The following is a 27,473-nucleotide window of genomic DNA, read 5'->3' on the forward strand; positions in this document are numbered from 1 at the left end:
TCACCAAATGGAGGTAATTAACAATAAACATTCTCCTGGACACAGGCCTGGCCCAAGCTAATTAACACATCAAAAGACATCCTGCATCTAAGTACTGCTAGCCCAGATTGACTACAGATGCTCCTACACAACCAATCTAGATTCTAGCGCGTCACTGGCAATCGGTGCAATAAACCGATTGCGATTGCGTTATCGTTTCTCACGGCTGTTCCGTGACAGCGTGGACTTTGGATGAGTGGTGGGCAGCAGTGTTCTTTTAGTGATAGACGTCAGAAGACAGGTACAGGTGCTGTAAGACAGCTCCATGGCACAAATATAGGCCTATTGTTAGAGTGAACAGCTATTTGCATGAGCTATGCTCTTAACACTCGGACATCGCTCAGGTTAACCTGGCAATTGAATTTGCCAGTAAATCCTGAGCAATGTGAGATGATAAGAAGCGTGCATGTTTTGAGCTTTATATCACTTTGAAATGCATATGGCCCATTGTGTCAGGGAAATGGTACTAGATGCAGGACAAAATGTAGTCAGCGGTCTGTGCCCAATCGCAGTATTAAGCTCCTGAGAGGTATGCCCGACACTGTGTCGGGACAGAAATTTTTGCAGAAAGCGGAATGCCTGACATAGTTTTGGGCATGCCACTCAGGAGGTTTTGCTAGTACAGGAGCACCCCCCTCCCCAGTATAAGTTAGCTATGTGTAGGGGCTCCTGTACAATGTAGGCAGCAATGGGGAAGTTAGGATAAGTGCTCCCCTCACCCTGATCCAGCCGCTTACTCACCAAGTCTTGTTCCAGCGATCGCAGCAGCCTCCCTGCACAGCTCTGGTAGCCTTTGGTATGAGGAGGATCGGAATTGACGTCATGACAACATCATGGCCACTTATCCTAACTTCCCTATTGCTGTCTACATTGTACAGGAGCCCTTACACCTAGCTAACTTATACAGTGGGGGTCCTGTACCTAGCTAGCTTATACTGGGGGACTCCTGTATCTACCTAGCTTATACTGGGGGACTCCTGTATCTACCTAGCCTATACTGGGGACACCTCTACCTACCTAGCCTATACTGGGGGATACCTGTACCTACCTAGCCTATACTGGGGACACCTGTACCTACCTAGCCTATACTGGGGGATACCTGTACCTACCTAGCCTATACTGAGGACACCTGTACCTACCTAGCCTATACTGGGGGACACCTGTACCTAGCCTGGGCGACACCTGTACCTACCTAGCCTATACTGGTGGACACTTGTACCTAGGTAGTGTTATGATCGCTTCTGCAGCGTTTACTGCTGACTGCAGTGGTATTGCAAACCAAGCAGTTCTAATGTCATTACATGCATTTGCTTGCATAGTTTGGTTTGCACTTGAACTGGTTGCTGATTCCATCTGCAGTCGCTCTGAGGTTAATGACAGTTTAATATGCTTTTGTGTAAACAGACATTGTCTGCTGCAGTGGAGGGGCAGTCCCTTTCCTGCAGGCTGCATATCATTGTCTGCCTTTTCCTGCTATCAGCCTGTGATTAATTACCATTCACTTGTGTGGGAATCTGCAGGTCTGCTTCCATTGGATGACCTCAGTATAAAGAACTGCTTCCTGCAATGTCTCATGGGCTACCATAGTCTCAGATCCTGTCTGTTACTCTGCCCGTGCCCCACCTCGTTCCTAGTCCGTGTGGACTGCGCTGACTCCTGCGAAGGGGTCAGCGAGTCCTCCTAGTTCTGCTCTTGTTTCTAGAAGTTGTTACTTTGCTTGTCTTGTGTCATATATTGGTTCATCGCCAATATATACGCATACTTGCACGTTTATTATTTTCCTTGTATTCGTGTTACGTTGATACATCAGTGTCGCTGATATATACATACACAAACTGTTTATTTCCTGTGTTCGGTTAGTCAGTTTTCCAGCACGTTTTGGTGGTTTGCGCGTACCGTGAGCACCCGTGCTGAGCTAGTTATCCTGTTCCTGGTCCTGTTTGTGGATTGCGTTCATCTCTGCGAAGAGATAACGAATCCTTCTGAATCCTGTTCTGTTACTGTTTGTGGATTGCGTTCATCTCTGCGAAGAGATAACGAATCCTTCTGAATCCTGTTCTGTTACCGTTTGTGGATTGCGTTCATCTCTGCGAAGAGATAGCGAATCCTTCTGAGTCCTGTTCCCTGTATTACTCCAGTCCTAGTCAGCGTTCCTGCTTATGTCATATATCGGTTCATTGCCGATATATACATATGTTAGTCAGACGTTACAAATAGTTTCATTGATAGCTGTAATTGTAATACGCTAGGAAAACATACTTATTGTATATTTATCTGTGTTACGTTCATCTATCTTGATCCTGCTATTTCCTGACTATCCTGTCCTGTCTTTGTGAGGCACGCCATCGCCGCAACGCATTGGCTGCCTCATTCCAGTCTGTCTGGTTTTGGACGCTTGCTGTCGCTAAGTAGCCGCTAGCTAGCAAGCGTTCATTCTGTCTACCTGTCCTGATCTCCTCAGTTCTGGTTTATGCGCTCAGCGCTACTTTGCGCTGAGACGTTATAACGAAAGCATTGTTTGTGGCTGTCAGATCTGCACCGGCTCTGTGCGCCACAATCTCCTATTGGAGTCAGTCCTCTCCTCCACTAAACTGGGGATATCCTGATTCCTTGTGCTAGTGTGTGTACCTCCTTCACGTCAGCTTATGTGTTGCATGCTGATTGTGGAGAATACACCTCCAGGCTTAACATTATGGTAGCCCCATTACCAATCCCCATTGTGGGGGGGGGGGGGGGGTTCCCAGCAAAGATGACACTGTTTGTTATGGTTCCTGTTCCTTTAAGAAATTTGAGAAACTAAATTCTGAAACAGAAAATGAGTTTTTTTCTGAATGTACCAGGTTTTTGGCCAATCCCGAGCTCCAGGCTACTCCTGTTTCAACGTGGGCCCCCCAGTTAATTTATGTTTTGTTTAAGGGAAATTTGTTCCAGTGGGCGTACGATGTCTTGGATCATACGAATTTGAAAGAAAGACCGCTGGAATTTCTAGCGTTTGTGATCCATAACTGGCTGCGCAAAACCGATTTGCCTAGCCGTTTTGATAAGCTCCTGGCAGCTTGTCAATCAGCTGCTCCTTCTACTGCCTACAAAAATAATCAGCAAGCAGATAATTGTTCTGATAACTTTTCTTCTGCTTTGAATAAATCACCTAAAGCAGCAGGGTCTAAAGCCAAACGTAAACGCTCCAAAAGAAAAGCGTTACAATCAGCGGAGTCGTTGCCCTTAGCGACTGCGCATCAGATTTGTAATGAGACTCCGCCATTAGCAGATAATGAAATTCAGTCACCATTCAGGGGAGTCAAATGGACCTATGAAACTACTAATGAACTTTCATTGCTAGCCAGGGAAAATAAAAGTTCTTGTTTAAATGAATTATCTGAATATGATTATGAAGATATATTACAGAGTATTGAACAGATCAATTTATTCGTGCAGCAAGGGAAATTTGCATACACTACAGTTCAACACTTGCTACAGGTATTGGAGATCCTTAGGAATAAGAAATCGGCCAATCACCTGCTAAATAACCCAATGTATGTTTCTGCCACTAACACATTTGCAAACTATGATCAGCTTGAATGCCCAGCTGTTAAATATGCATGGGATCCTCCATTTGAGAAAGGAGAGATGGAAGCCCTGGTCTATGAATGGAAGAAAGATGCAAGTTCATTTTGTCAGTTTTACAGTGCAAAAAGTGAATTAGTATTGAATGCATGCATTAAGTCTGCCTATAACCTAATAAAAACTGGTGTGTGTGGGTATGACTTTGTGGTTCCATTGATTGATGTGTGGAAGATGATTTTGGACGATTTTTATGCGATTCAATCAGTTGATACCAGGGAAGACACACTGTCAATTGGAGACTGTCCCACTTCTCCAGTTACTGAGTCCCTGCCATGTCTTGTGAATGTTCCTGTAACTCCACCCTGTACCATGGATAACTCAGTGTTACTTCCCAGTAAAACAGAAGCCACTGATACTTTCTTAACTTTGCCCTGCACAAATTTCTCAGCAGAGACTCCAGAGGTCCTGCTGACTTCTGAGTCCAGCCTAGCCAGTACTCATGAGTCTTTGTTCAGTGAAACAGACACCAGAAAAATCTTGCCTGTCTCTGCAAACACTTCTGCAGAAATTACCTGTGTTAATAAAGTTCAACTTCTGTCTGATCCAGCAGATGCCAGTAGATGCACTACATTAGTTTCTGAGTCCCAGCAATCCTGTCTAGAAACCTCAGAACCCCAGCATCTGAATTTTCCAATTTTACAATTGAATAGTGCTTCAGATGCACAAACTTTGTGTCTTGATCTTCCTGTCTCTACACCTCGCTCTAGTTTCATGAATAGCTCAGAGCATCTGCTATGTGAACCTGAAATCGTAGAATTATTACCTTGTTCAGAAAATGTTCTAGTAAATTTGCACTGTACCGTGAATTGTGCAGTAGATCTTCCCAATGAAACTCAGGTCACAGAATCATTATGCTGTCCAGCAGGTGCTTCCATGGTTTTGCCCTGCAATATGGACTGTTCAGTGATCCTGTCCAGTAAAGCTGTGGTCGCAGAGTCTTATGCTTCACCCAGTACTTTGGATACTTTAAACCCTCTAGCAGAGGAGTCTGAGGCACTGCTTACCTCAGTTGGTGTTGCAGTAATATTCACTTGTCTAGCAGCTGTTTTGGAATTACAGTCTGCTCTAATAAAACTTGATGAATTTCTGCCCAGCAAAGCAGAAGCCATTGAAATATTGTCCTCGTCAGCAAGTGTGTTAGATACCTTGCCCTGTACACAGTCTGATTTAACCAATATTGTTGAGCCCCTCTCCAGTGTTGTAACAGCCGAGGAACTCCAGCCCTGTCCTCTGAATGTTTCAGAAGTCTTGCCCTGTAACATGGATAATTCTGACTCGCTGGAAAAAATAATAGAAATCTCAGAATTTCAGTCCGGGTTAATGAGTGTTTCTGAAACCCAGCCCTGTATCCTGGAAAATTCTGGTTTTCTGCCCGGTGTGGCAGTAGTTCCAGAGTCCCCTTCCTGTCCAGTGAGTTTCTCAGTTTTGCCTAGTTCAGTGGGGATTGCTGCAATATTGACTTGTTTTGCAGCCCTTCATGAGCTCCAATCCAGTGTATTTGATGAGTCTCTGTCTAGTCCAGAAGAAGCTATGGGAACCTTGTCTAGTTCAGTGCATACATCAGAAGATTTGCCCTGTCTTGTAAATGCCCCTGAACATGATTTGTTAATAACCCTGCTGGAATCAGCGACATCTAAGTCTGATCCTACAGTTTTTAGTGAGAATCCAGTAACTGTGAAGTCTAGTCATGATGATTTTTTTTTGCCCAGTTCTGGTTTCGGTCCTGTCTTGACTGACTTTGAGGTTCGCAGTCCCTTGACATGCCCAGAGGTTTCTCTTGTGCCGGTGTGCCCAGATGTGCTTCGTATGCCAGAGTGCCCAGATGTGTCTGTGTTAGCGTGCTCATGTGCTTCCCTAGTGGAGACATGTTCTGATGTTGCCGGTTGGCCTGCATGCCCGGAGATGGTTCTGGTCCCTAAAAGCCCTGATCTTGATGTTTGTCCTTGTGACCCTGACTCTGGAGTTGCCCTGGGTTCCATAGGGGTTCTTGATGGTTCTCCATGTGAGCCTAAGGGGCGTTCTGACCTGTGGGGATCTCTTTGGAGCTTCCAAGTGTTCTGGGAGATCTCTGAGGAAACTTGTCCTGGTACCTTGGACTGGTTCAACAGTGGGTTTTGTGTTGGTAAGGACAGTTCCGGTGGGCATTGCAAAGGCTTTGGCGTTTTTGGACGGTCCTTGGAAGGCGGTGGGTATCGCTCAGAGAGTTTCTTGGGGTTGTTTTCTGGAAGTCGTGGTTCTGATGGGTGTCACACTGAGGCTTGTAGTGCTGACGGGCATGGTTCGGTAGGTTCTGGTTCCAATTGGTCTAGTTTTGGTGAGACTGATTCGGGAATTTGGTTTTGTCGGGCTGATCCGACCTTCATGAATTTTCAGTCAGATCAGTTTGCTGGATTTCCCACTTCTGATTTTTTTGGTTTGGGTGGTTCAGGAGAAATATGTCAGTTTTTATAGGCGTCCAGAGGCCGCGTTTAAGGGAGGGGGTACTGTTATGATCGCTTCTGCAGCGTTTACTGCTGACTGTAGTGGTATTGCAAACCAAGCAGTTCTAATGTCATTACATGCATTTGCTTGCATAGTTTGGTTTGCACTTGAACTGGTTGCCGATTCCATCTGCAGTCTCTCTGAGGTTAATGACAGTTTAATATGCTTTTGTGTAAACAGACATTGTCTGCTGCAGTGGAGGGGCAGTCCCTTTCCTGCAGGCTGCATATCATTGTCTGCCTTTTCCTGCTATCAGCCTGTGATTAATTACCATTCACTTGTGTGGGAATCTGCAGGTCTGCTTCCATTGGATGACCTCAGTATAAAGAACTGCTTCCTGCAATGTCTCATGGGCTACCATAGTCTCAGATCCTGTCTGTTACTCTGCCCGTGCCCCACCTCGTTCCTAGTCCGTGTGGACTGCGCTGACTCCTGCGAAGGGGTCAGCGAGTCCTCCTAGTTCTGCTCTTGTTTCTAGAAGTTGTTACTTTGCTTGTCTTGTGTCATATATTGGTTCATCGCCAATATATACGCATACTTGCACGTTTATTATTTTCCTTGTATTCGTGTTACGTTGATACATCAGTGTCGCTGATATATACGTACACAAACTGTTTATTTCCTGTGTTCGGTTAGTCAGTTTTCCAGCACGTTTTGGTGGTTTGCGCGTACCGTGAGCACCCGTGCTGAGCTAGTTATCCTGTTCCTGGTCCTGTTTGTGGATTGCGTTCATCTCTGCGAAGAGATAACGAATCCTTCTGAATCCTGTTCTGTTACTGTTTGTGGATTGCGTTCATCTCTGCGAAGAGATAACGAATCCTTCTGAATCCTGTTCTGTTACCGTTTGTGGATTGCGTTCATCTCTGCGAAGAGATAGCGAATCCTTCTGAGTCCTGTTCCCTGTATTACTCCAGTCCTAGTCAGCGTTCCTGCTTATGTCATATATCGGTTCATTGCCGATATATACATATGTTAGTCAGACGTTACAAATAGTTTCATTGATAGCTGTAATTGTAATACGCTAGGAAAACATACTTATTGTATATTTATCTGTGTTACGTTCATCTATCTTGATCCTGCTATTTCCTGACTATCCTGTCCTGTCTTTGTGAGGCACGCCATCGCCGCAACGCATTGGCTGCCTCATTCCAGTCTGTCTGGTTTTGGACGCTTGCTGTCGCTAAGTAGCCGCTAGCTAGCAAGCGTTCATTCTGTCTACCTGTCCTGATCTCCTCAGTTCTGGTTTATGCGCTCAGCGCTACTTTGCGCTGAGACGTTATAACGAAAGCATTGTTTGTGGCTGTCAGATCTGCACCGGCTCTGTGCGCCACAATCTCCTATTGGAGTCAGTCCTCTCCTCCACTAAACTGGGGATATCCTGATTCCTTGTGCTAGTGTGTGTACCTCCTTCACGTCAGCTTATGTGTTGCATGCTGACTGTGGAGAATACACCTCCAAGCTTAACAGGTAGCCTATACTGGGCAGCACCTGTACCTAGCTGACCTATACTGGGTGACACCTGTACTTTGCTAGCCTATACTGGGGGCACCTGGACCTGGCTACCTACTAACAATATTCTGCAGGAGATCCCAAAGACAGATGGGCATTGCACAGTGGGCGGCACGGGGCAGGCAGGGGCGTAACAATAGACCCTGCAAGGGATGCCTCCGCAGGGGGGCCCAGAAGTCACAGGGGGCCCGTGGGGGGAAAAGTTTGAGAGACTGACAGCTGAGGGCATGGAGAAAAAAGAACGTATTCTGCTCTCACACCATTGTTATATTGACTGTGCCCACCACACAGATAAGGACTCACACACACTTTGGAATTTGTACACTGTACCTGCTCCCTAGGGTTCGTAAAAAACATCCGTCTCTCACTGCTGCAAAGTTCTAAAGACTTGACAAAGACTTTACAACTTTTTTCAAAATGTGACTCCTTTGTTTGCAGACTTTCCCTTTTTAGCAAAAGGATCTTCCATAGATTCTTATCAACAAGGCTAATGACTTTATGGCCTCTGAATAGTTTTACAAGGCAATGGAGTCGAGACTGATGTCTGACTGTCACTGCCTCACTGAGAGCTTGTTGTCTCATAAGATCCCGTAATATCAGTATCAATCAGTGACATTCTGAATGTTTTGCCAAAGTTACATTGATACTATATCTTATGTTCAGCATGTCATTGTTGTTCCTCCATATAGCATGTGCTCTCATGTAGTAAAATAATAAGGCTGTGTGTGTGTATGTATGTACTGGGAACAGGGAGGGACTTGTCGGCTGCAAGGGGCTGGAGGAAGCCCTGGGTAAGTAGATCTAGGGGTAGCAAAGATTGCCTGACGTTTCCTTTAAAGGGGAACTGAAGAGAGAGGTATATGGAGACTGCCATGTTTATTTCCTTTTAAGTAGGGATGGGACGACAAATCCGGCGAATCCACGAATCCCTCGAATATTAGGAAATATTCGAGATTCGTGGAATCGAATCCCGACGCCATTTTCCGTTCGCCGAATCCCGACGCTGCATCGTCGCGCATCCGCCGCTTCACCCGCTCGCAATTGTCCTCCTCCCGCTCCCCGCGCCGCCTCCGCTCGCCCTCTGCATAAATAAGAAGCAGCCTCTCACCTCCAGCGTGGAGCCCGGAGCGGCAGACCTCCTGCAGACTTTCTTATTCCCCCTAGTGACCGGCTCTTACTACGCGTCATCAGTAAGAGCCGGTCCGGTGGCCACTAGGGGGAACTAGGAAGTGAAGGGAGAAGTCTGCCGCTCCGGGCTACACGCTGATGCTGGAGGTGAGAGGCTGCTTCTCCTTATTTATTCAGGGGGACAAGCGGAGGAGGCTGCGGGGGGAGGGAGGAGGATATGTGCCACCCATAAGAAGCCCCCATAGCCTGCTATCTATACTGAAGCCCCCATACGAAGCCCCCCATAGCCTGATATCTATACTGAAGCCCCCCATAGCCTGCTACCTATACTAAAGCCCCCATAGCCTGCTACCTATACTAAAGCCCCCATAGCCTGCTATCTATACTGAAGCCCCCCATAGCCTGCTACCTATACTAAAGCCCCCATAGCCTGCTACCTATACTAAAGCCCCCATAGCCTGCTAACTATGCTGAAGCCCCCCATACTGAAGCCCCCCATAGCCTGCTACCTATACTGAAGCCCCCCCATTGCCTTCTACCTATACTGAAGCCCCCCCATAGCCTGCTACCTATACTGAAGCCCCCAATACTGAAGCCCCCCATAGCCTGCTACCTATACTGAAGCCCCCATAGCCTGTTACCTATACTGAAGCACCCCCATAGCCTGCTACCTATACTGAAGCCCCCCATAGCCTGCTACCTATACTGAAGCCCCCCATAGCCTGCTACCTATACTGAAGCCCCCCATAGCCTGTTACCTATACTGAAGCACCCCCATAGCCTGCTACCTATACTGAAGCCCCCCATAGCCTGTTACCTATACTGAAGCACGCCCATAGCCTGCTACCTATACTGAAGCCCCCCATAGCCTGCTACCTATACTGAAGCCCCCCATGGCCTGTTACCTATACTGAAGCACCCCATAGCCTGCTGCCTATATTGAAATCCCCTTACCCAGCTACCTATACTGAAGCCCCCCATAGCCTGCTAACTATACTGAAGCACCCCCATAGCCTGCTGCCTATATTGAAGCCCCCTTACCCAGCTACTTATACTGAAGCCCCCCATAGCCTGCTAACTATACTGAAGCCCCCTATACCCTGCTACCTTTACTGAAGGCCCTTATACCCTGCTGCCTATACTGAAGCCCCCCATAGCCTGCTACCTATACTGAAGGCCCCTATACCCTGCTACCTATACTGAAGGCCCTTATACCCTGCTACCTATACTGAAGGCCCCTACACCCTGCTACCTATACTGAAGGCCCCTATACCCTGCTACCTTTACTGAAGGCCCCTATACTGAAGCCCCCTATACTCTGCTACCTATACTGAAGGCCCTTATACCCTGCTGCCTATACTGAAGACCCTTATACCCTGCTGCCTATACTGAAGGCCACTATACCCAGCTGCCTATAATGAAGGCCACTATACCCTGCTGCCTATACTGAAGGCCACTATACCCTGCAACCTATACTGAAGGCCCCTATACCTTGCTACCTATACTGAAGGTCCCTATACCTTGCAACCTATAGTGAAGGCCCCTATACCTTGCTAGCTATACTGAAGACACCTTTACCTAGCTACCTATACTGCGGGCAACTATACCATGGATCGCACAATTCTTATGTGCAGGATTCGTTAGATTCGGGATTCGGAAGGTTCGATATATTCGAGAACCTTTTTAGATTCGGATCCGGATTCGAATAAATTGTGGATTCGTCCCATCCATACTTTTAAGCAATACCAGTTGCCTGGCAGCCCTGCTGGTCTATTTCTCTGCAGTAGTATCTGAATAACACCAGAAACAAGCATACAGCTAGTCTTGTCAGATCTGACTTTAAAGTCTGAAACACCTGATCTGCTGCATGCTTGTTCAGGGGCTATGGCTAATAGTATTAGAGGAAGAGGATCAGCAGGGCTGACAGGCAACTGGTTTGCTTAAAAGGAAATAAACATGGCAGCCTTCATACAGGGAGTGCAGAATTATTAGGCAAGTTGTATTTTTGAGGAATAATTTTATTATTGAACAACAACCATGTTCTCAATGAACCCAAAAACTCATTAATATCAAAGCTGAATATTTTTGAAAGTAGTTTTTAGTTTGTTTTTAGTTTTAGCTATTTTAGGGGGATATCTGTGTGTGCAGGTGACTATTACTGTGCATAATTATTAGGCAACTTAACAAAAAACAAATATATACCCATTTCAATTATTTATTTTTACCAGTGAAACCAATATAACATCTCAACATTCACAAATATACATTTCTGACATTCAAAAACAAAACAAAAACAAATCAGTGACCAATATAGCCACCTTTCTTTGCAAGGACACTCAAAAGCCTGCTATCCATGGATTCTGTCAGTGTTTTGATCTGTTCACCATCAACATTGCGTGCAGCAGCAACCACAGCCTCCCAGACACTGTTCAGAGAGGTGTACTGTTTTCCCTCCTTGTAAATCTCACATTTTATGATGGACCACGGGTTCTCAACGGGGTTCAGATCAGGTGAACAAGGAGGCCATGTCATTAGTTTTTCTTCTTTTATACCCTTTCTTGCCAGCCACGCTGTGGAGTACTTGGACGCGTGTGATGGAGCATTGTCCTGCATGAAAATCATGTTTTTCTTGAAGGATGCAGACTTCTTCCTGTACCACTGCTTGAACAAGGTGTCTTCCAAAAACTGGCAGTAGGACTGGGAGTTGAGCTTGACTCCATCCTCAACCCGAAAAGGCCCCACAAGCTCTTCTTTGATGATACCAGCCCAAACCAGTACTCCACCTCCACCTTGCTGGCGTCTGAGTCGGGCTGGAGCTCTCTGCCCTTTACCAATCCAGCCACGGGCCCATCCATCTGGCCCATCAAGACTCACTCTCATTTCATCAGTCCATAAAACCTTAGAAAAATCAGTCTTGAGATATTTCTTACAATAGAGAGTAGATTCCGCACTATGTCGGTAGAAACAAACTTTGCTTTATTCAATCACGTACATGACAGGTTAAAATCCATCACCACATGCTGACATGTTTCGGACGTTACACGTCCTTAATCATAGCATAGGTGCAAGTGAACAGGGATGACCCTTAAATAGAAAGGCGCCACACCCAAAGTCACATGTTCACAGACCCCACCCACAAAGAGGTGTATACATTAAAAAAAACAACTGAGAAACAACCTCAATTATATAATCAAATAGATAAAAACATAAAGTACCCAATAAAAATGTAAATACATATGATTATACATGGCACAGTATTACGCAGCAGCAGGCAAATAGTCATCACAAAAAATAACATAAACAGACAGTTATTATTATTATTATGATATTGCACTGGTTACAGTCAAGGACAGTAAATCCACATTAGATGACCGAGTTCAGGTCCCATCTGGCATTAAGGCCTCTAGGTGAACGTGTCCCTAGTTTAAAGATCCAATAAGCCTCTCGAGTGAGGAGTCGTTTGTACACGTCCCCTCTTCTCACTGGCTTATGGACACGCTCAATACCCTGGAATGAAAAAGAGGACATATCGTCCAGATGGACAGATCTAAAATGTTTGGCTACATTTGATACCTCCATGGTAACCCACCCGGCACCCCTATAATGTTCACCTATTCGCTGCCTGAGATGTTGGGTAGTACACCCGACATACTGTAATTGGCATGAGGAACATGAGATAAGGTAAACCACGGATTTAGTATCGCAATTAATATATTGCTTCATAGAAAAACTATTTCCGTTAGAAAAAGATACAACAGAACGTGTAGGTCTATGAACAACACAGTAGTTGCAGGTCGAAAAATTGCACCTATAAGAACCTAAAGTGGTTAACCAACATGGACGTTGAGAACCAGTTGAAAACAAACTAGGGGACAGGATACTTCCCAATGTAGGGGCCCACCTGCTAGCAAATCTAACTCCCGGTTTGAGGATAACGTTAAGAGCGGCATCGGCCTGTAATACAGGCAGATATTTTTTCACAATCTGTGTGACCTGTCTAAATTCCTAGCTATAGGTAGTCACAAAAACTGTTCCGCTATTCGATTGTGACGGTAGCTCACGAGAGCCAGGGGCGAGAAGTTCCTCCCTGGTCCTCATCAGCGCCCGTCTTTTCCCCCTCTCAATCATCCATCCTGGATACCCCCGCTCCACGAGTCGAGAGCCCACAACACCTAACTCCACCCCAAGGGCTGAGGCATCAGAGCAATTCCTACGTGCCCGAATCGACTCACCCACCGGAATTGCACGGATGGTATGAGATGGATGGCAGCTATTGGCCCTTAGGGTGGAGTTGCCGCTGCAGGGCTTGCGGTACGTAGTAGAAACCACCGAGGCCAAAGAGGAGTCTCCCCTGAGGGTGAGGTCAAGGTAGTTGACCTCCACAGGTGACCACTGAAAGGTGAAAACAAGGTTCATGGTGTTAACGTTGAGAAACTCAACAAACTGTGTGGCTTCGTCGCGCGAGCCGTCCCAGATGACCAGCAGGTCATCTATATATCTGCCATACCACACAATATGACTCGAGTAAATATTAGAATCGCTAAACTTGTGGAGCTCCTCCCACCAACCCATATAAAGGTTTGCGAGTGAGGGAGAAAATTTCGATCCCATCGAGGCTCCACAACGTTGTAAGTAAAAATCAGAGTCAAATAAGAAATAATTGTGGGCAAGCAGATATTGTACGGCACGCGCGACGAAGAACTGGAGATCCGTAGAAAAAGCAGAATACCTGGCCATATGATACTCCAAAGCGTCCAAGGCAAGAGCACGTGGAATGCATGAGTACAATGATTTGACATCAATGGCAATCCAGCTAAAGCTGTCATGCCATTGAAAACATTGTAAACTGCTCAACACATGCTTAGTGTCACGAACATAGCCTGGGAGACGTCGTACAAGAGGCTGCAGGTGCTCATCCACCCAATTGCCCAGGCGCTCCCCCAGGGATCCAATTCCGGCCACAATTGGCCTACCCTCCGGGGGAAAGCCCTGTTTATGAATTTTTGGCAGATGATGAAATACCGGTATAACAGGAGATGGAACGGCCAGGTATTCTGCCAAACGTCTAGAGATCACTCCCAAACTCTCACCTAACGACAAAAGTGAGAGTAATTGGCTGCTGTATTCCGCAGTGGGGTCGCCTCTCAACCGAGAGTAAGTGACCGGATCCCGAAGTTGTCTCAGTGCTTCAGCACGATAGACTTCAGTATCCAGTACGACCACTGCTCCCCCTTATCCGCATTCCTGATGACAATGCGTGCATTCTCTTTAAGGGAGGAGAGGGCCTGCTTCTCAGCGGAAGAGAGGTTGCAACGAGGACTGGTAGCGCCGGCAGAAGCAAGCTCAAGCAGTTCCCGTTCAATAACCTCCTGGAAAGCATCAACAGAGGGACTACGGGCCTTGAAAGGATAGAAGGCCGGATTGCGGATTTGGATTGGCCTAACCTCATCTTCAGAAACAAGCGGGACCGTCTCAGTGAGCAATTGCTCAAAAGACAAAAGGGACTTGGTGTCGCTAAAGCTTCTTATATCAGAAAAGGCCACATCCTTATTAACCGCAATATTGTCGGCCACCTCATCCACTGCCCGTCCGTCCATGAAGTGCTTCCTCAAGAGGATTGACCTAACAAATCTGTTTACATCCAAAAGTGTGGAAAATACATCGAAATGTGCTGTGGGGGCAAAAGAAAGCCCCCGTGAGAGATCAGGTGAACAAGGAGGCCATGTCATTAGTTTTTCTTCTTTTATACCCTTTCTTGCCAGCCACGCTGTGGAGTACTTGGACGCGTGTGATGGAGCATTGTCCTGCATGAAAATCATGTTTTTCTTGAAGGATGCAGACTTCTTCCTGTACCACTGCTTGAACAAGGTGTCTTCCAAAAACTGGCAGTAGGACTGGGAGTTGAGCTTGACTCCATCCTCAACCCGAAAAGGCCCCACAAGCTCATCTTTGATGATACCAGCCCAAACCAGTACTCCACCTCCACCTTGCTGGAGTCTGAGTCGGACTGGAGCTCTCTGCCCTTTACCAATCCAGCCACGGGCCCATCCATCTGGCCCATCAAGACTCACTCTCATTTCATCAGTCCATAAAACCTTAGAAAAATCAGTCTTGAGATATTTCTTGGCCCAGTCTTGACGTTTCAGCTTGTGTGTCTTGTACAGTGGTGGTCGTCTTTCAGCCTTTCTTACCTTGGCCATGTCTCTGAGTATTGCACACCTTGTGATTTTGGGCACTCCAGTGATGTTGCAGCTCTGAAATATGGCCAAACTGGTGGCAAGTGGCATCTTGGCAGCTGCACGTTTGACTTTTCTCAGTTCATGGGCAGTTATTTTGCACCTTGGTTTTTCCACACGCTTCTTGCAACCCTGTTGACTAGTTTGAATGAAACGCTTGATTGTTCGAGGATCACGCTTCAGAAGCTTTGCAATTTTAAGAGTGCTGCATCCCTCTGCAAGATATCTCATTATTTTTGACTTTTCTGAGCCTGTCAAGTCCTTCTTTTGACCCATTTTGCCAAAGGAAAGGAAGTTGCCTAATAATTATGCACACCTGATATAGGGTGTTGATGTCATTAGACCACACCCCTTCTCATTACAGAGATGCACATCACCTAATATGCTTAATTGGTAGTAGGCTTTCGAGCCTATACAGCTTGGAGTAAGACAACATGCATAAAGAGGATGATGTGGTCAAAATACTCATTTGCCTAATAATTCTGCACTCCCTGTATACCTCTCTCTTCAGTTCCCCTTTAAGTCTAAGTTATTTTATCTGCATGGGGAAAACACATTGGTCCTCAGCTTTCCTGTGCAGAAAGGGGGTGGGGGGGGGGGGGCCATCCAAAGTTCTGTGGGGGGGGGGGCCATCCAAAGTTCTGTGGGGGGAGGGCCCATCCAAAGTTTCGCAGGGGGGCCCAGTGATGTCTAGTTACGCCCCTGGGGGCAGGTAATGTATAACTGCAAACATGGGAGTACATTTTTACACTAGGGGCAGCGGTGAGCCAACAGGCGCAGCCGACTCCTGAGTGATTTCATGTTGAAATTTATCGGGAATCGGCCTGTGGTGTATGGGCAGCCGATCTCTCTCTCTCTCTTTGGAGCGCTTATGCCCTTCAACTAGATGAGGGGTGTCAAATTAAAATACAAAGTGGGCCAAAATTAAACACTGGGACCAAATCGTGGGTCAACCTCAATGTCTAATGGCCACCACCTTCCCTTACAAAGTTCCCTGGTGTGTAATGCCATGTATTTGTTACCAATGATGTTGATCTTGGCGTGGGGAGAAGCTGAAAGATGGATCTCCCTGCGTGCAGCAAAATAGGGGAATATAACAAATATATTCTCCTACTGATTACTTAGCCTGTACTCTGGTAGCATAACCTGAATTACAGTATTTGCTCCCCAGCACTACTTTAGCCATAAAAACACTAGTCTATGGCGGCACCCAAAGCAGAAGCTGCGCAGCTCCGTGTAGGCCCTGAGAAGACCTCTTTTACCTAAGGCCCCATCCCTTACATTTCCTTGGTGTCTAATGTATCTAACCTCCACTAGTGTCTAGTGGTCCTCCCTCTATACAGTACCCTGATGTCTAGTGATCCCCCCCTCCTCTATACAGTTCCCTGGTATCTAGTGATCCCCTCCCTCCCCTATACAGTTCCCTGGTGTCTAGTGGACCCCCTTCCTTCCCTATACAGTTCCCTGGTCTCTAGTAACCACATCCCTTCCCTTATACAGTTCACTGGTGTCTCGTGATGATCCGTCACCTATACAGTTCAATGTGTCTAGTGCTTTCCCCCTTCTTCCTCTATATGGCTTCCCTGGCAATCTAGGGCTTCACCTCCAAAATAGCTTCCCTGTTGGTCTAGAGTGGGCCAAACAATATGCAAATTGGCAAAATCACTTGGGGCCCAATTTGATGGCTCTGCAGGCCAGAGTTTGACATGTATGAACAAGATAGAGCTAGTCAAGTTGAGGGGACCCAGAAGGAAACACTATACACACCACCAAATACTGGAGATTTAGTAAGTAGTGCAAATGGAGGTGGTAGTTGAAGTAGGTGCTGTGGCCAAAGGTCCTGGTGTACCATTTAGTGTTTATGTAGTGGTAGGGACCAATTTAGTGGAGTTTGTTGTGATTTATTGCAGAGAGTGGAGCTAGTCTATGGATGGGTCTGCTTCACAAAGGTTTTTTGTATTTCACCTCATTTATAAACTCCATTTATCTCTGCTTAAATGACTTAATTCATAATTTGTATCTCCTTATCTAACTTAACTCATGGTATAAAGTAGCTCTCCTTTTTTGACTTAACTACTTTAGGACCGAGGTGATTGAAATATACACCGTTTCTTTGGGCTCCTGGCTGGCAGGGCGTAGATTTCCATCACCGCCCACAGCACGCATTCGCCATTCCCCGACGATCGCGCCGCTCACACCCGACGTCTCTCGCCGCAGTTCACAGGCTCTGCCTGTCTCTATGACGGCAGAGCCATGTGAGCCGGTCAGGAGCAGATTTCATTGGCTCCTGGCTGTGTTTTTGAATGTAAACCGCTCCCATTGGCTTACATTGATAGACACTGTCAGGAGCCAATGAAAGCAGCTCCTGACAGTGTCGGAATACCGCATTGCGGCGATTCATCGGTATTCCGTCGATATTGTACCAGCGATCTCTGGTCCTTTAGGGGGCAGAGACTGCTGGTACTTAAGTGGTTAACTTATGATTTCTCTCTACTTCTCTGTTTATCTTATGAATTATCTCATGCATTAGCTTGCCTTACAATTAGGCTGTTCCCACTTGTGCCAGATCAGCAGGAGTGGACAGCATAGGTAGTATCAGCTGAAGACAGTGTAATGTCCGCTCCGATGGTGCTGTTGCAACCCAGGGCAGATGCATTACACCCATAGGCTAAATGGCGGAATGCATCTGCCTGCCCAGGATTATCGCAGACTGCACATAATTTACACAGAATTATCGCAGACTGCACAGTCCATTTACCACAACAGATCCCATGGATGGGAGAAAAGCGCTATAGAAATGTTATTGTATTGTATTGTATTGTATTGCCAAGTGTGAACAGCTCCTATTTATAGAATAGGAGCCGTTCACTGTCCATATAGCAATCAGCAAAGAGACACAAACGTATCCATTCTCCACTTAAAGGGAACCAGAGATGAACGTTTCACACAAAATAAACATATCAGTTGATAGCTTGTAAAGAATAAATGCTCTACCTGATAATTTTGCCGCTCTGGTGTGCCTTTTTTAGTGTTTTTTATCCATTATTGCTCCAGGAAATATCCAATATGGCCACCGGCTCATATCCCTTCTCCTTCCGGGTTATATGAGTTGTTCTGGATGTGCTGTCTAGGCTATATGAGACTATGCTGCTATCTAGGCTAAATGCAGCCTTTCATCTATGTGCTTTCATTTTGGTATGATCTGCCTGTAGGAAGTGTCACTGATAATAACTGCAGTTTCATTCCTATGAGAATCTAGTGCACACAGAGCACACAGGGATCATATTACAGCCACAGAGCTTCTCTCTCAGGAGCAGCAGCCCCTCCCAGTCATCACAGCTCTCAGTATGCAAAGCAGGAAATCTAAGCCAGGAGAGTAGAGATGGGAAGTTCGGATCTTTTCAATGATCCGGATGATTTGAATCGGATCATTGAAAAGATCCGGATCTTTGATCCGAATCTCGGATCATTTTACAAAGGAAGCATTCGGGGGTTGAAATGACTAGCAGGGCAGGAGAAGGAGAGGGGGGTGGACACACAGAGAAGGGGAGAAGATGGACAGAGGGCAGGGAGTGGACAGAGAAGGGAGGAGGGAAGCAGAGAGCAGAAATGTTTGCTTGCACACAATACCTACATGCTGCAATCATGCTTTACATATATTTCACCTACATGTTCATCTGTATACCTTGAATGGAAACGTCACACAGTGAAAGAAAGCATTCCCCAAAGATAAGTGCAGCTGTGTGCCGAGTGCAGGAGGATCATATTACGCTGCAATCACAGTGCCTGCAAAGTTACTGAGCTGTGCTGAGCCAAAAGTTTCCAATGTGTTCACTGTGCACAACTACGAACAGACAGCCTATAATGGGCAGCACATTGCAGCCAGTATGTGTGCTCTATACATATCTGGCAGTGGCACCCATGTCCCCTCTACCTGTCCCTGTGCAAGGCTGGCTCCCCTGAGTCCCCTCCAACAGAGCGATCCATCTAGTCTGCTCTGCTTCCAGGACCCCGCTGCCCGCTGAGAGGAGGCGTGTCGCGGCTGGCCCCGCCCCTTTTGCAATCCGAATCACTCATTTTGATGATTTGGATGATTCGACTCACAAAATAGATTCGGATCAAAGATCCGAATCGTTCATGATCCGGACAACACTACAGGAGAGGGGAAGGCTTGGGCTTGAAAGGACTCCACAGAAGAGTGACTCAGCTATAATGATTCCAGGTCAAACCTCGACTGAATTGTCCGTGGATTCTTATCACAGTTGCTAATAGACTAATTAAGCAGATAACAATGAAACTAAAAGCAGGGTAGGTGTTTACTGTCATGTTCCCACTGATAAATGTAATAAAATACATGAGGGTGCTTCATCTCTGGTTCTCTTTAAGTGGGAACACAGCCTAAAAGTAAAAAAATAAGTAACCTTTTGTGAATCAATCCCTAGGAGGTGTCACGCTAGTTCCCGCAATTAGATTAGCACTAAAGTTTTGATAGGCATTGCCTGGAGCATCCTGTATCTGATCTGACAGAGGAAATTACTCATTCCAAAGCAATATAATCTCAATAGCTCATCCACACTATCTAAACACGTAAACAGTCAGCAGGTCACATGACCAGACGCTGCTATAGTGTACTGCTCCCCATCGCCCACGTACACACAGTATACATGAACTGCTCCCAATATCAGATCTCCCGCGTTTTATAGACAGTTTGGCTCGAAATGACATCTCAGATCCCGCCCTTTCCTCACAGGCCCCTCTTTAACCCTGACGTCACCGCCTGACAAGCTCTTCCGAACACACCCCGGGGCTGAATCAGCTGCGATCACCCAGCCAATCGGTTGTCACCCCCGAGTTTTCCCCTCGATGCGTCACTTCAGTCCTACCGGCATCGCTTCCCTAAGTTTCCGCCTTCTCGCAGTTCCCGTCCAATAGGCTGGCAGCAAAACTCCGGCGCGCGGGACGTGTGAGGTCAGGGCGCTAGCCAGCTGGAGGTCCTCCCTAGCTCCTCCCCCTCCAGGCAGCTCTCCGGCCCGCGCTCAGTCTCGCGCCCTCTCTCTCTCTCCCCCCGTGTGTGGAGCCAGCGGACATGGCGGCCGAGCAACAGCAATTCCACCTGCTTCTTAGCAACCTGCTGAGCCCGGATAACGGCGTCAGGAAGCAGGCCGAGGTGAGCAGGAGCCTGGAAGTGGATCATGTGTGAGGTGTAGCGCGGCCGCTGTGTGAGCGTGTTCCTGTCCCGGCGCGGCCCACGTGTGAGCGGCACTCCCTGGCTAATCCGGCCCGGGTGCTTCCTGCTACCGCTATGTTACGGGCGGCGTGTGCCCGGTCACCTGTAGCGTAGCCTCCCTCCTCCATTCAGCGGAGAGTAACGTGCAGGGTGGCGGTGTTCTCTGTCCGGTATAATAAATACCAGTTGTAAAGAAAACGGATGAAGTAGAAGTGGAACATATGTCTAGACTAGAACTGCCACCAGGGTGTGCTCGGAGCAGAGATGCTGCTTGGTTGCCCTGGGTGATCGCCACACTTTAGTTCTCTTTTTTTTTTTTTTCTCCTCCGCGTGTCTACATTAATCTTCCCCAGTGCATGTAATGTAATAACTACAACTCCTGCTGCTACCAGCATCGTGGTGGGCAGTGTACCCATTGGGATCCTTCAGCAGTCATCTCACTTCTTTCTTTGACCTTGTTTGTTCAATGCCAGTACTAGTGTTGGCTTTTACCTAAAAATCGTTAACTTGTATTGGCAAATAAAAATACAGAAGTTCAGGTGCTGCTTTCTTTTTTCATTAAATAGAATATATAGTGCAGTCTGTATTAAAGTATTTGCAGTGTACAAATATTTGTTAATAAGTTGAGTTTACCTCATGATTCACCTTTTTCCTATCAGACAATAGGGTGATTGCATGAGTTGGTAATCTATTAATTTAATGGCATTCCTTATCCTTTTGTAGCAACTCCTTAAAGTTGAAGTCTCCTTTTTTTGCCTAATGTTCTTGGCACTGTTATGTTTATCTCATTCTGTGATTCAAAGCTTAATGTACCTTTTTAGTAAGCTTTTTCAATTAAAGGCTTTTTGTACCACCTTCTATGAGTTAGTTGTATAGAAGGTTTTTCTTTATCTGAAGCTTATGTTGCAAACGTGGTTATGACCAGATATAGTGATTTTCCAGGTACTTTCAACCTGGCAGTCAGTGATACTGAGGCTGCTTATCCATGAGTTGAGCTGCTCTCATAGCTAAAAACTTGACCTGCATGCAGCTATCACAGATTAGGGCTCTTTGACACTACAGACAGCGGTAAAAGGCTAAAACGCTGTGTTTTGGCTGCAGGTGTTTTAACGCCAAATCATTACTATCAATTGTAATGAGAAATGCCGCGGTCAGCCCTAAAACAAGCTCCTGGGAGCGTTGAAACGCAACGCTCCAAAACGCGGCGTTAGATGTGAAAGGTAAAATGAAAGTCTATGGACTTTCATTTTACCTTGGAAAACGCCAACTTTGGCCGTGGCGTTAAAACGCCCAAAAAGTCCTCTAGTGTGAAAGGGCCCTAAGGTTAGGCACATTAAAAACCCCAGAAGATCACAAGAAGTGTCTAGTAAGCAACAGTCCAATCCTCATTTAGAAAAAAATGGAGTGCAGTGAGGTCGATGGCTGTTTTGCCTTAAAAGATTGAGCCATCTTTTAAGGCGAAACAGCTATTGACCTCATTGCACTTGTGACCTCCCTCCAGAGCCGGAACAAGGTCCTCCAGCACCCAAGGCTGAGACACCAAAGTGCACCCCTCCATCCCTCCCACCCCAGCCGTCACACACTGATTGCTATTAGACTAAGAGGGCCACAGGGCCCACAACCTCCCCAACACCTTAATATCTAGTTATCTGGCTTGCAGTCACTGCCATGTATCTCCTTATTTCTTTCTGCTTCATACACAATTAGGAATGACAGCTGAATGAATTGTGCGCCCTCTCCTACACTGCGCCCTGAGACTGGAGCCTCTCCAGCCTATGCCTCGGCCCGGCCCTGCCTCCCTCAACCACTGTTTATACTGCCATTTTGTAATGGTATAGATTTTGAATAGCAACTTGAATGTGCCCACTGCTTTTTCTAATTGAGGATTTGATAAGCCAGTAGTGTTCTAACTTATGTAACTGCCCCACTCACTAACTACATGTTTGTATGAGTTGATAGGTTACCACCCTGGTGGTTAGAGGCTGGGAAATCTCCACAATTTACTACCCTGAAAACCTGTGAACTAAAGCCTTGTAAACACATTTGAGGACTAAGGCCTGCAGAGAACAGGATACAATCCCTTGAGCAGCAGTTCAGGATCGAATTCTAGCGAAACGTTCTGCTCCTATCAGGGCTGTGTAGTCTGAGTTGGAGTCGGTGGTTTCATAAACTGAGGACTTGGAGTCAGATGATTTTTGTACCGACTCCACAGCCCCTGTTCCTTTGGAGTGGGGCGCCATGCACAGTAGAGCGGGTGGGATGAGTAGGAGAACAAATCCCTTGGATGAGACCGTCACCGGGCTTTAATGCTCACCAATGCATCAAGGGGTGATCAAGCCTACCGTACACATGTTAGATTCTCGGCCAAGCCAGCTCCCACCCACCACCTCAGATGAGAACTATTTAGTGCCCTTTTTCACTATCCTTGGTTGCAATCTGGCTTCAAATGCTAACAAAGTGTGAAATTAAGGGCAGGGCTGTGGAGTCGGTACAAAAATCCTCCGACTCCGCGGTTTATGAAACCACGACTCCGGGGACCCAAAATTGCTCCGACTCCTTAGTCTAATACTTAGGGCTGTGGATTTTTTGCAAAAATCATCCGACTCCTCAGTTTATGAAATCAACGACTCCGGGTGCCCAAAATTGCCCCGACTCTCCAACTCCGACTCCACAGCCCTGATTCAGGGTATAGTTTGAACAATTGGCAATGGCAGTGACCATTTCCATTAGTGTGATCTGATTGCGGTGTGAGTTTTTCCGTAGCGCAATAGTCTTCCTGCCATGCTTTGGCTGTGATTGAGCTTGTTATACTTTGTTTAAAAGCTCAATCGCAGTATTGGAAATTGGGAAGAACTGCAATCGCGTTTCATAATGGAAAATGGCCCTTAGTGTGTGTACACAATGCTTAAAGTGATCTTGTGGTGAGAGTGAAATGGAAGCCGTTTATTTTCTTTTATTTCCAGTTGCCTGTTGATCTGGCACCAGTAGTCTGAGTCACAACCCTAAAACAAGCATGTCAGATTTGAGTCAGAGCGCCTGATCTTCATGCATGTTCAGGGTCTATGGCTAAAAGTATTTGAGGCAGATGATCAGCTGAATAGCCAGGCAACTGGTATTGCGTAAAAGGAAAGACATGACATTTTCTATATCGCACTCACCTTTGTGCCCTTAAAAGGGGAACTGAAGTAAGAGGTATACGGAGGCTGCCATATTTATTTCCTTTTAATCAATACCAGTTGCCTGGCAGCCCTGCTGGTCTATTTATACGCAGTAGTATCTGAATAACACCAGAAACAAGCATGCAGCTAGTCTTGTCAGATGTGACTTTAAAGTCTGAAACACCTGATCTGCTGTATGCCTGTTCAGGGGCTATGGCTAATAGTATTAGAGGCAGAGGATCAGCAGGGCTGCCAGGCAACTGGTACTGCTTAACCTCACTGGCGGTCTATTAAAACCGCCAGGTGGCAGCGCAGGACTTTACAAAATTTTTTTTAATCATGTAGCTAGCCCAGCGCTAGCTACATGATGGCGCTGTGAAGCGGCATCCCCCCCCCCCCCCCCCCATCCTCTCCGATCACCTCCGGCGATCAGCGCAAACAGGAAATTCTGTTCAGAACAGGATTTCCTGTTTGGCTTCCCCCGTCGCCATGGCGACTATCATCGGGAGTCACGATCCACCCCTCAGCGCTGATAGGCCAGGCTGCGCAAGGGGTCGGGGGGGGGGGGGGGGGGCGCGGTGGCGATCGGGGAGTACACAAAAAAAAAAAATTTGCAAATCGGCCCAGCAGGGCCTTAGAAATCCTCCTGCGCGGTATAGCCTGACCTGAGGTCGGGCTTACTGCCAGGGAGTTTAAAAGGAAATGAACATGGCAGCCTCCATATACCTCTCTCTTCAGTTACCCTTTAAAGTTTCACCAGCCTTATTCCCCTCATCTGCATTGTCAACTCTGTTGCAGCACCTGTTGACCCTCTGTACTTCCTCCCTCCCTCCTATCGCCCATTGTAAACAATTTCATTTCAGAGACACTTAAAGCAGGGCTTCGGAGTCGGGGCAATTTTGGGCACCCGGAGTTGGAGTCGGAGTTTCATAAAATGAGGAGTCGGGTGATTTTTGTTCAAAATCCACAGCCCTGTTAAATATTAGACTAAGGAATCGAGGAGTCGTGGCCATTTTTGTTACCTGGAGTCGTGGTTTCATAAAGTGAGGAGTCGGAGTTGGATGATTTTTGTACCGACTCCACAGCCCTGGCTTAAAGCATCGTACACACAAATACCGCCACACATGGGGACCAGGATTCAATTCCTCAGGCCCCGAAATGCATGGAATGTTAGAATTTTTGCTGAACTTAGTGTACAAGATGCAAAGGCGCCAAAAGAATAAAAGGTAATTAAATGAACTTAAAAAACCAACGGGTTAAAACAGAGGAGGCAGCGGTGGTCTTACCCCCTCCAAACACACAGGCAAGGACTGCGATTCAGACAGTCAACAATTTATTCGGAACTCCAAAAAACAATGCAACGCGTTTCACGGGCCATACATCCCGCTTCCTCAGGCAAAATACAGTAGGAGTCACAGCATCTGTATATCAGCGAGCTCGGTGCCTCTGAAATACCGGAGGACACCTGAGTTCATTAAGTAGCATGGATTAGTATGAGGAGGAGGATGATACTAATCCATGCTACTTAACCTCCCTAGCGTTCTGGCTTGCTGTGTGTCCTACCCGATCGCCGCTGCCCGGTGTGAAAGAGGACCCCGTGCGCAGCCTGGCCAATTGCCGCCAGGCTGCGCTTTGGGGTGGATCGGGAGTCCTTGTGACGTCACTCCGCTCATCGCCATGGCGACGGGGGGAAGCCCTCAAGGAAATCCCGTTCAGAACGGCGGCAATCAGAGGGGTGGGAGGGATACGGCAGATTCCAGGTACCCAAAATTACCCAAGACTACACAACCCAGATTTAAGAAGCTCCAACATATTCTGTGGCGCTGTACAAAGTTACCTGCTTTGGTAGTAATAACAAAGGCATGTTCCAAAATGCCATTTGAAAATTGTCTATTAGAATTTTTGATGAAATTAAACCCTTGCTCAAAATTTTAAGTCCATAAAATACAGAGCCACTCTTTATATAGTGTAGGATGCTTCCCTCTGTAAGTCAGCCAAGCACAAGGATCCATGCCTCTCATTTCTATTAAAAGTTAAGGTTTTCACGGTAAAAACGTATGGTGTATTCCCAGCATAAGTTAATTTAGCAATCCACTTTCTACAGGTTTTCACTTTTCTCTCAGCTAAAATGGTTTTTTGTCCAGACAGCACTCATATGAATTAAAAATTGTAAAATTTTAATATATGTAGCACAATGTTATATAAAAAATGTTGTTGGTGACCAACATTTTTTATATAACATTGTGCTAAATATATTATAAAAATTTTACAATTTTAAATTCACATGAGCGCTGTATGGATTGTTGTTTTATATTTGTTGCAACCTTTGGGGGGGGGGGGGGGGGAAGTTGGGAACACTCATCCAGATTCAGCTGCCTACTAAAATAGGCACAACACTGTAGTTTTTTTTGTAGTTTTTTTTTTAAATGATTTTTGACTAGCTAAGTTCTTTACTTCCAATGCATTTAATCCTTCCACAGCAGGGAACATTGTGAGGCTTGGATGGGAATGCTTGGTTGAATGGATCTGCATTCCACTGCCTGTTATAGGATGTTCTCACTGGCTGTCCTTTTTATCAGTGACATCATTGCAGAACACAATTCAGCATTTTCTTTCTTGTGGCAATTGGCAAAACTCAGTTAATTCCTATCCTATTCAGCTAAGTTAACCACTGTAATGGCTGCCTACACGCGGTCCACTGTTATGAATTTTGCTATTCTTTAAAAAGTTCAGGATAAATACCTTACACAGTTAATTAGGATGTCAAGTCAACAAGGTTGAAATAAAACACAACTTTCCTACTTATTCCTTGAGTTATAGTATTTCAGTGTTAAAGGGAACCATAACTGAGGGCCAGTGCACACCAAAAAGCGATAGCATAAACGCAAACGCTCAGTGCTTTTTGAGGTTATTTTTCAAGGCTATTCTAGGCATGTGCCTAGTATTTTTCTATTTATGCCTTGCGATTTTTTGGAGCATTTTGTGTAGCCGCTTTTTTTTGATACAGTACAACTGCTAGTGTACTGGTTATGAAACAAAAATGCTTGGAAAATCATTCTGATCTAGCACTCTTCAGAGAGATTTTCCACTTTCCTATACTATACATTGAGGCTGAATCGACTCAGAAATCAGCAGAAATGCTGCAGGGCCCGCATTTTTGCGTTTGGGAAAAAAATCACATCACTCTGGTGTGATCCATCCCATTGTAAGCGTTATTAAAAGTGCTGAGAAGCGCTCTTGGTGTGCACCAGCCCTGAGAGGGATAGGGATGTTGCCTTTCAAACAAGAAGTTTCCTGGCAGCCCTGCAAAACTATTTGCCTGCAGTGGTGGCTGAATCGCACACCTGAAACAAGCATGCAGCTAATCCAGTCTGACTTCAGTCAGAGCTCCTGATCTGAATGCTTGCTTAGTCTATGGCTATAGGTATTAGAGGCCGAAGCAGTGCTTTTCAGCGCAGGAAGATTTGTGCGCAGCCGGCACCACTATAGACTGTAATAGGAATTACTGCTATATTGGCGCTCAGTGGGCAACGTCGGTGCCGTCAGAGGACGGACCTGAAGTTGCTTTTAAAACACAATAATTCGGCCTCCTGCAATAGCTGGAAGCCGAATTATTTCTTTCCTCACCATCCATAGCGGCCTAGAGGGGGAATAGTAATTAAAGGAATACTATCGATACCCAAGTGTTCTAAAATGACAATGTACAAATAATGTCTAAGTAGCTGTGTAAACATTTTCCTACTTGCTATATTGGGACAAATCAATTGCATAAGGGGTTTCTGCTTCAATGCACAGCCAGTGTTGCATATCAGACTACAGAAAGCAAATATCAAACATATCAAACTCTGAAAGAAAAAACAGTATGAAAAGCTGTGACAATTAGTTACATTTCTTCTGCTCTCTTCAGACACGTCAGACAGAAACACAGGACACAGCAGCTGCAGCTTCTGGGAGCTCTCTCTCTCTGTCACACACAGAGCTACACATAGAGTTAACTGATCCAAGTGTGAGGGGAATTTCCCCTCTCCTCATGGCTCAGTCTGCTGTCAGTTTTGGCGTCAGTAAAGTTTG

General features: G+C 46.2%; 1 protein-coding gene across 1 annotated transcript in view; it reads left to right on the top strand.

Moving 5' to 3' along the window:
- The first annotated feature begins 20,001 nt into the window (after positions 1-20,001).
- The window catches only part of IPO5 (importin 5), a 72,559-nt gene continuing 65,087 nt past the window's right edge, over positions 20,002-27,473 (top strand). Inside the window, exon 1 of the mRNA XM_068267953.1 lies at positions 20,002-20,184. Within this exon, the coding sequence (XP_068124054.1) occupies positions 20,104-20,184 (81 nt within the window). The 5' untranslated portion in view covers positions 20,002-20,103. The remainder of the gene's footprint in view (positions 20,185-27,473) is intronic.

Source organism: Hyperolius riggenbachi, chromosome 2 (genome assembly GCF_040937935.1).
Source record: "Hyperolius riggenbachi isolate aHypRig1 chromosome 2, aHypRig1.pri, whole genome shotgun sequence".
NCBI classification, from domain to species: Eukaryota; Metazoa; Chordata; class Amphibia; order Anura; family Hyperoliidae; genus Hyperolius; species Hyperolius riggenbachi.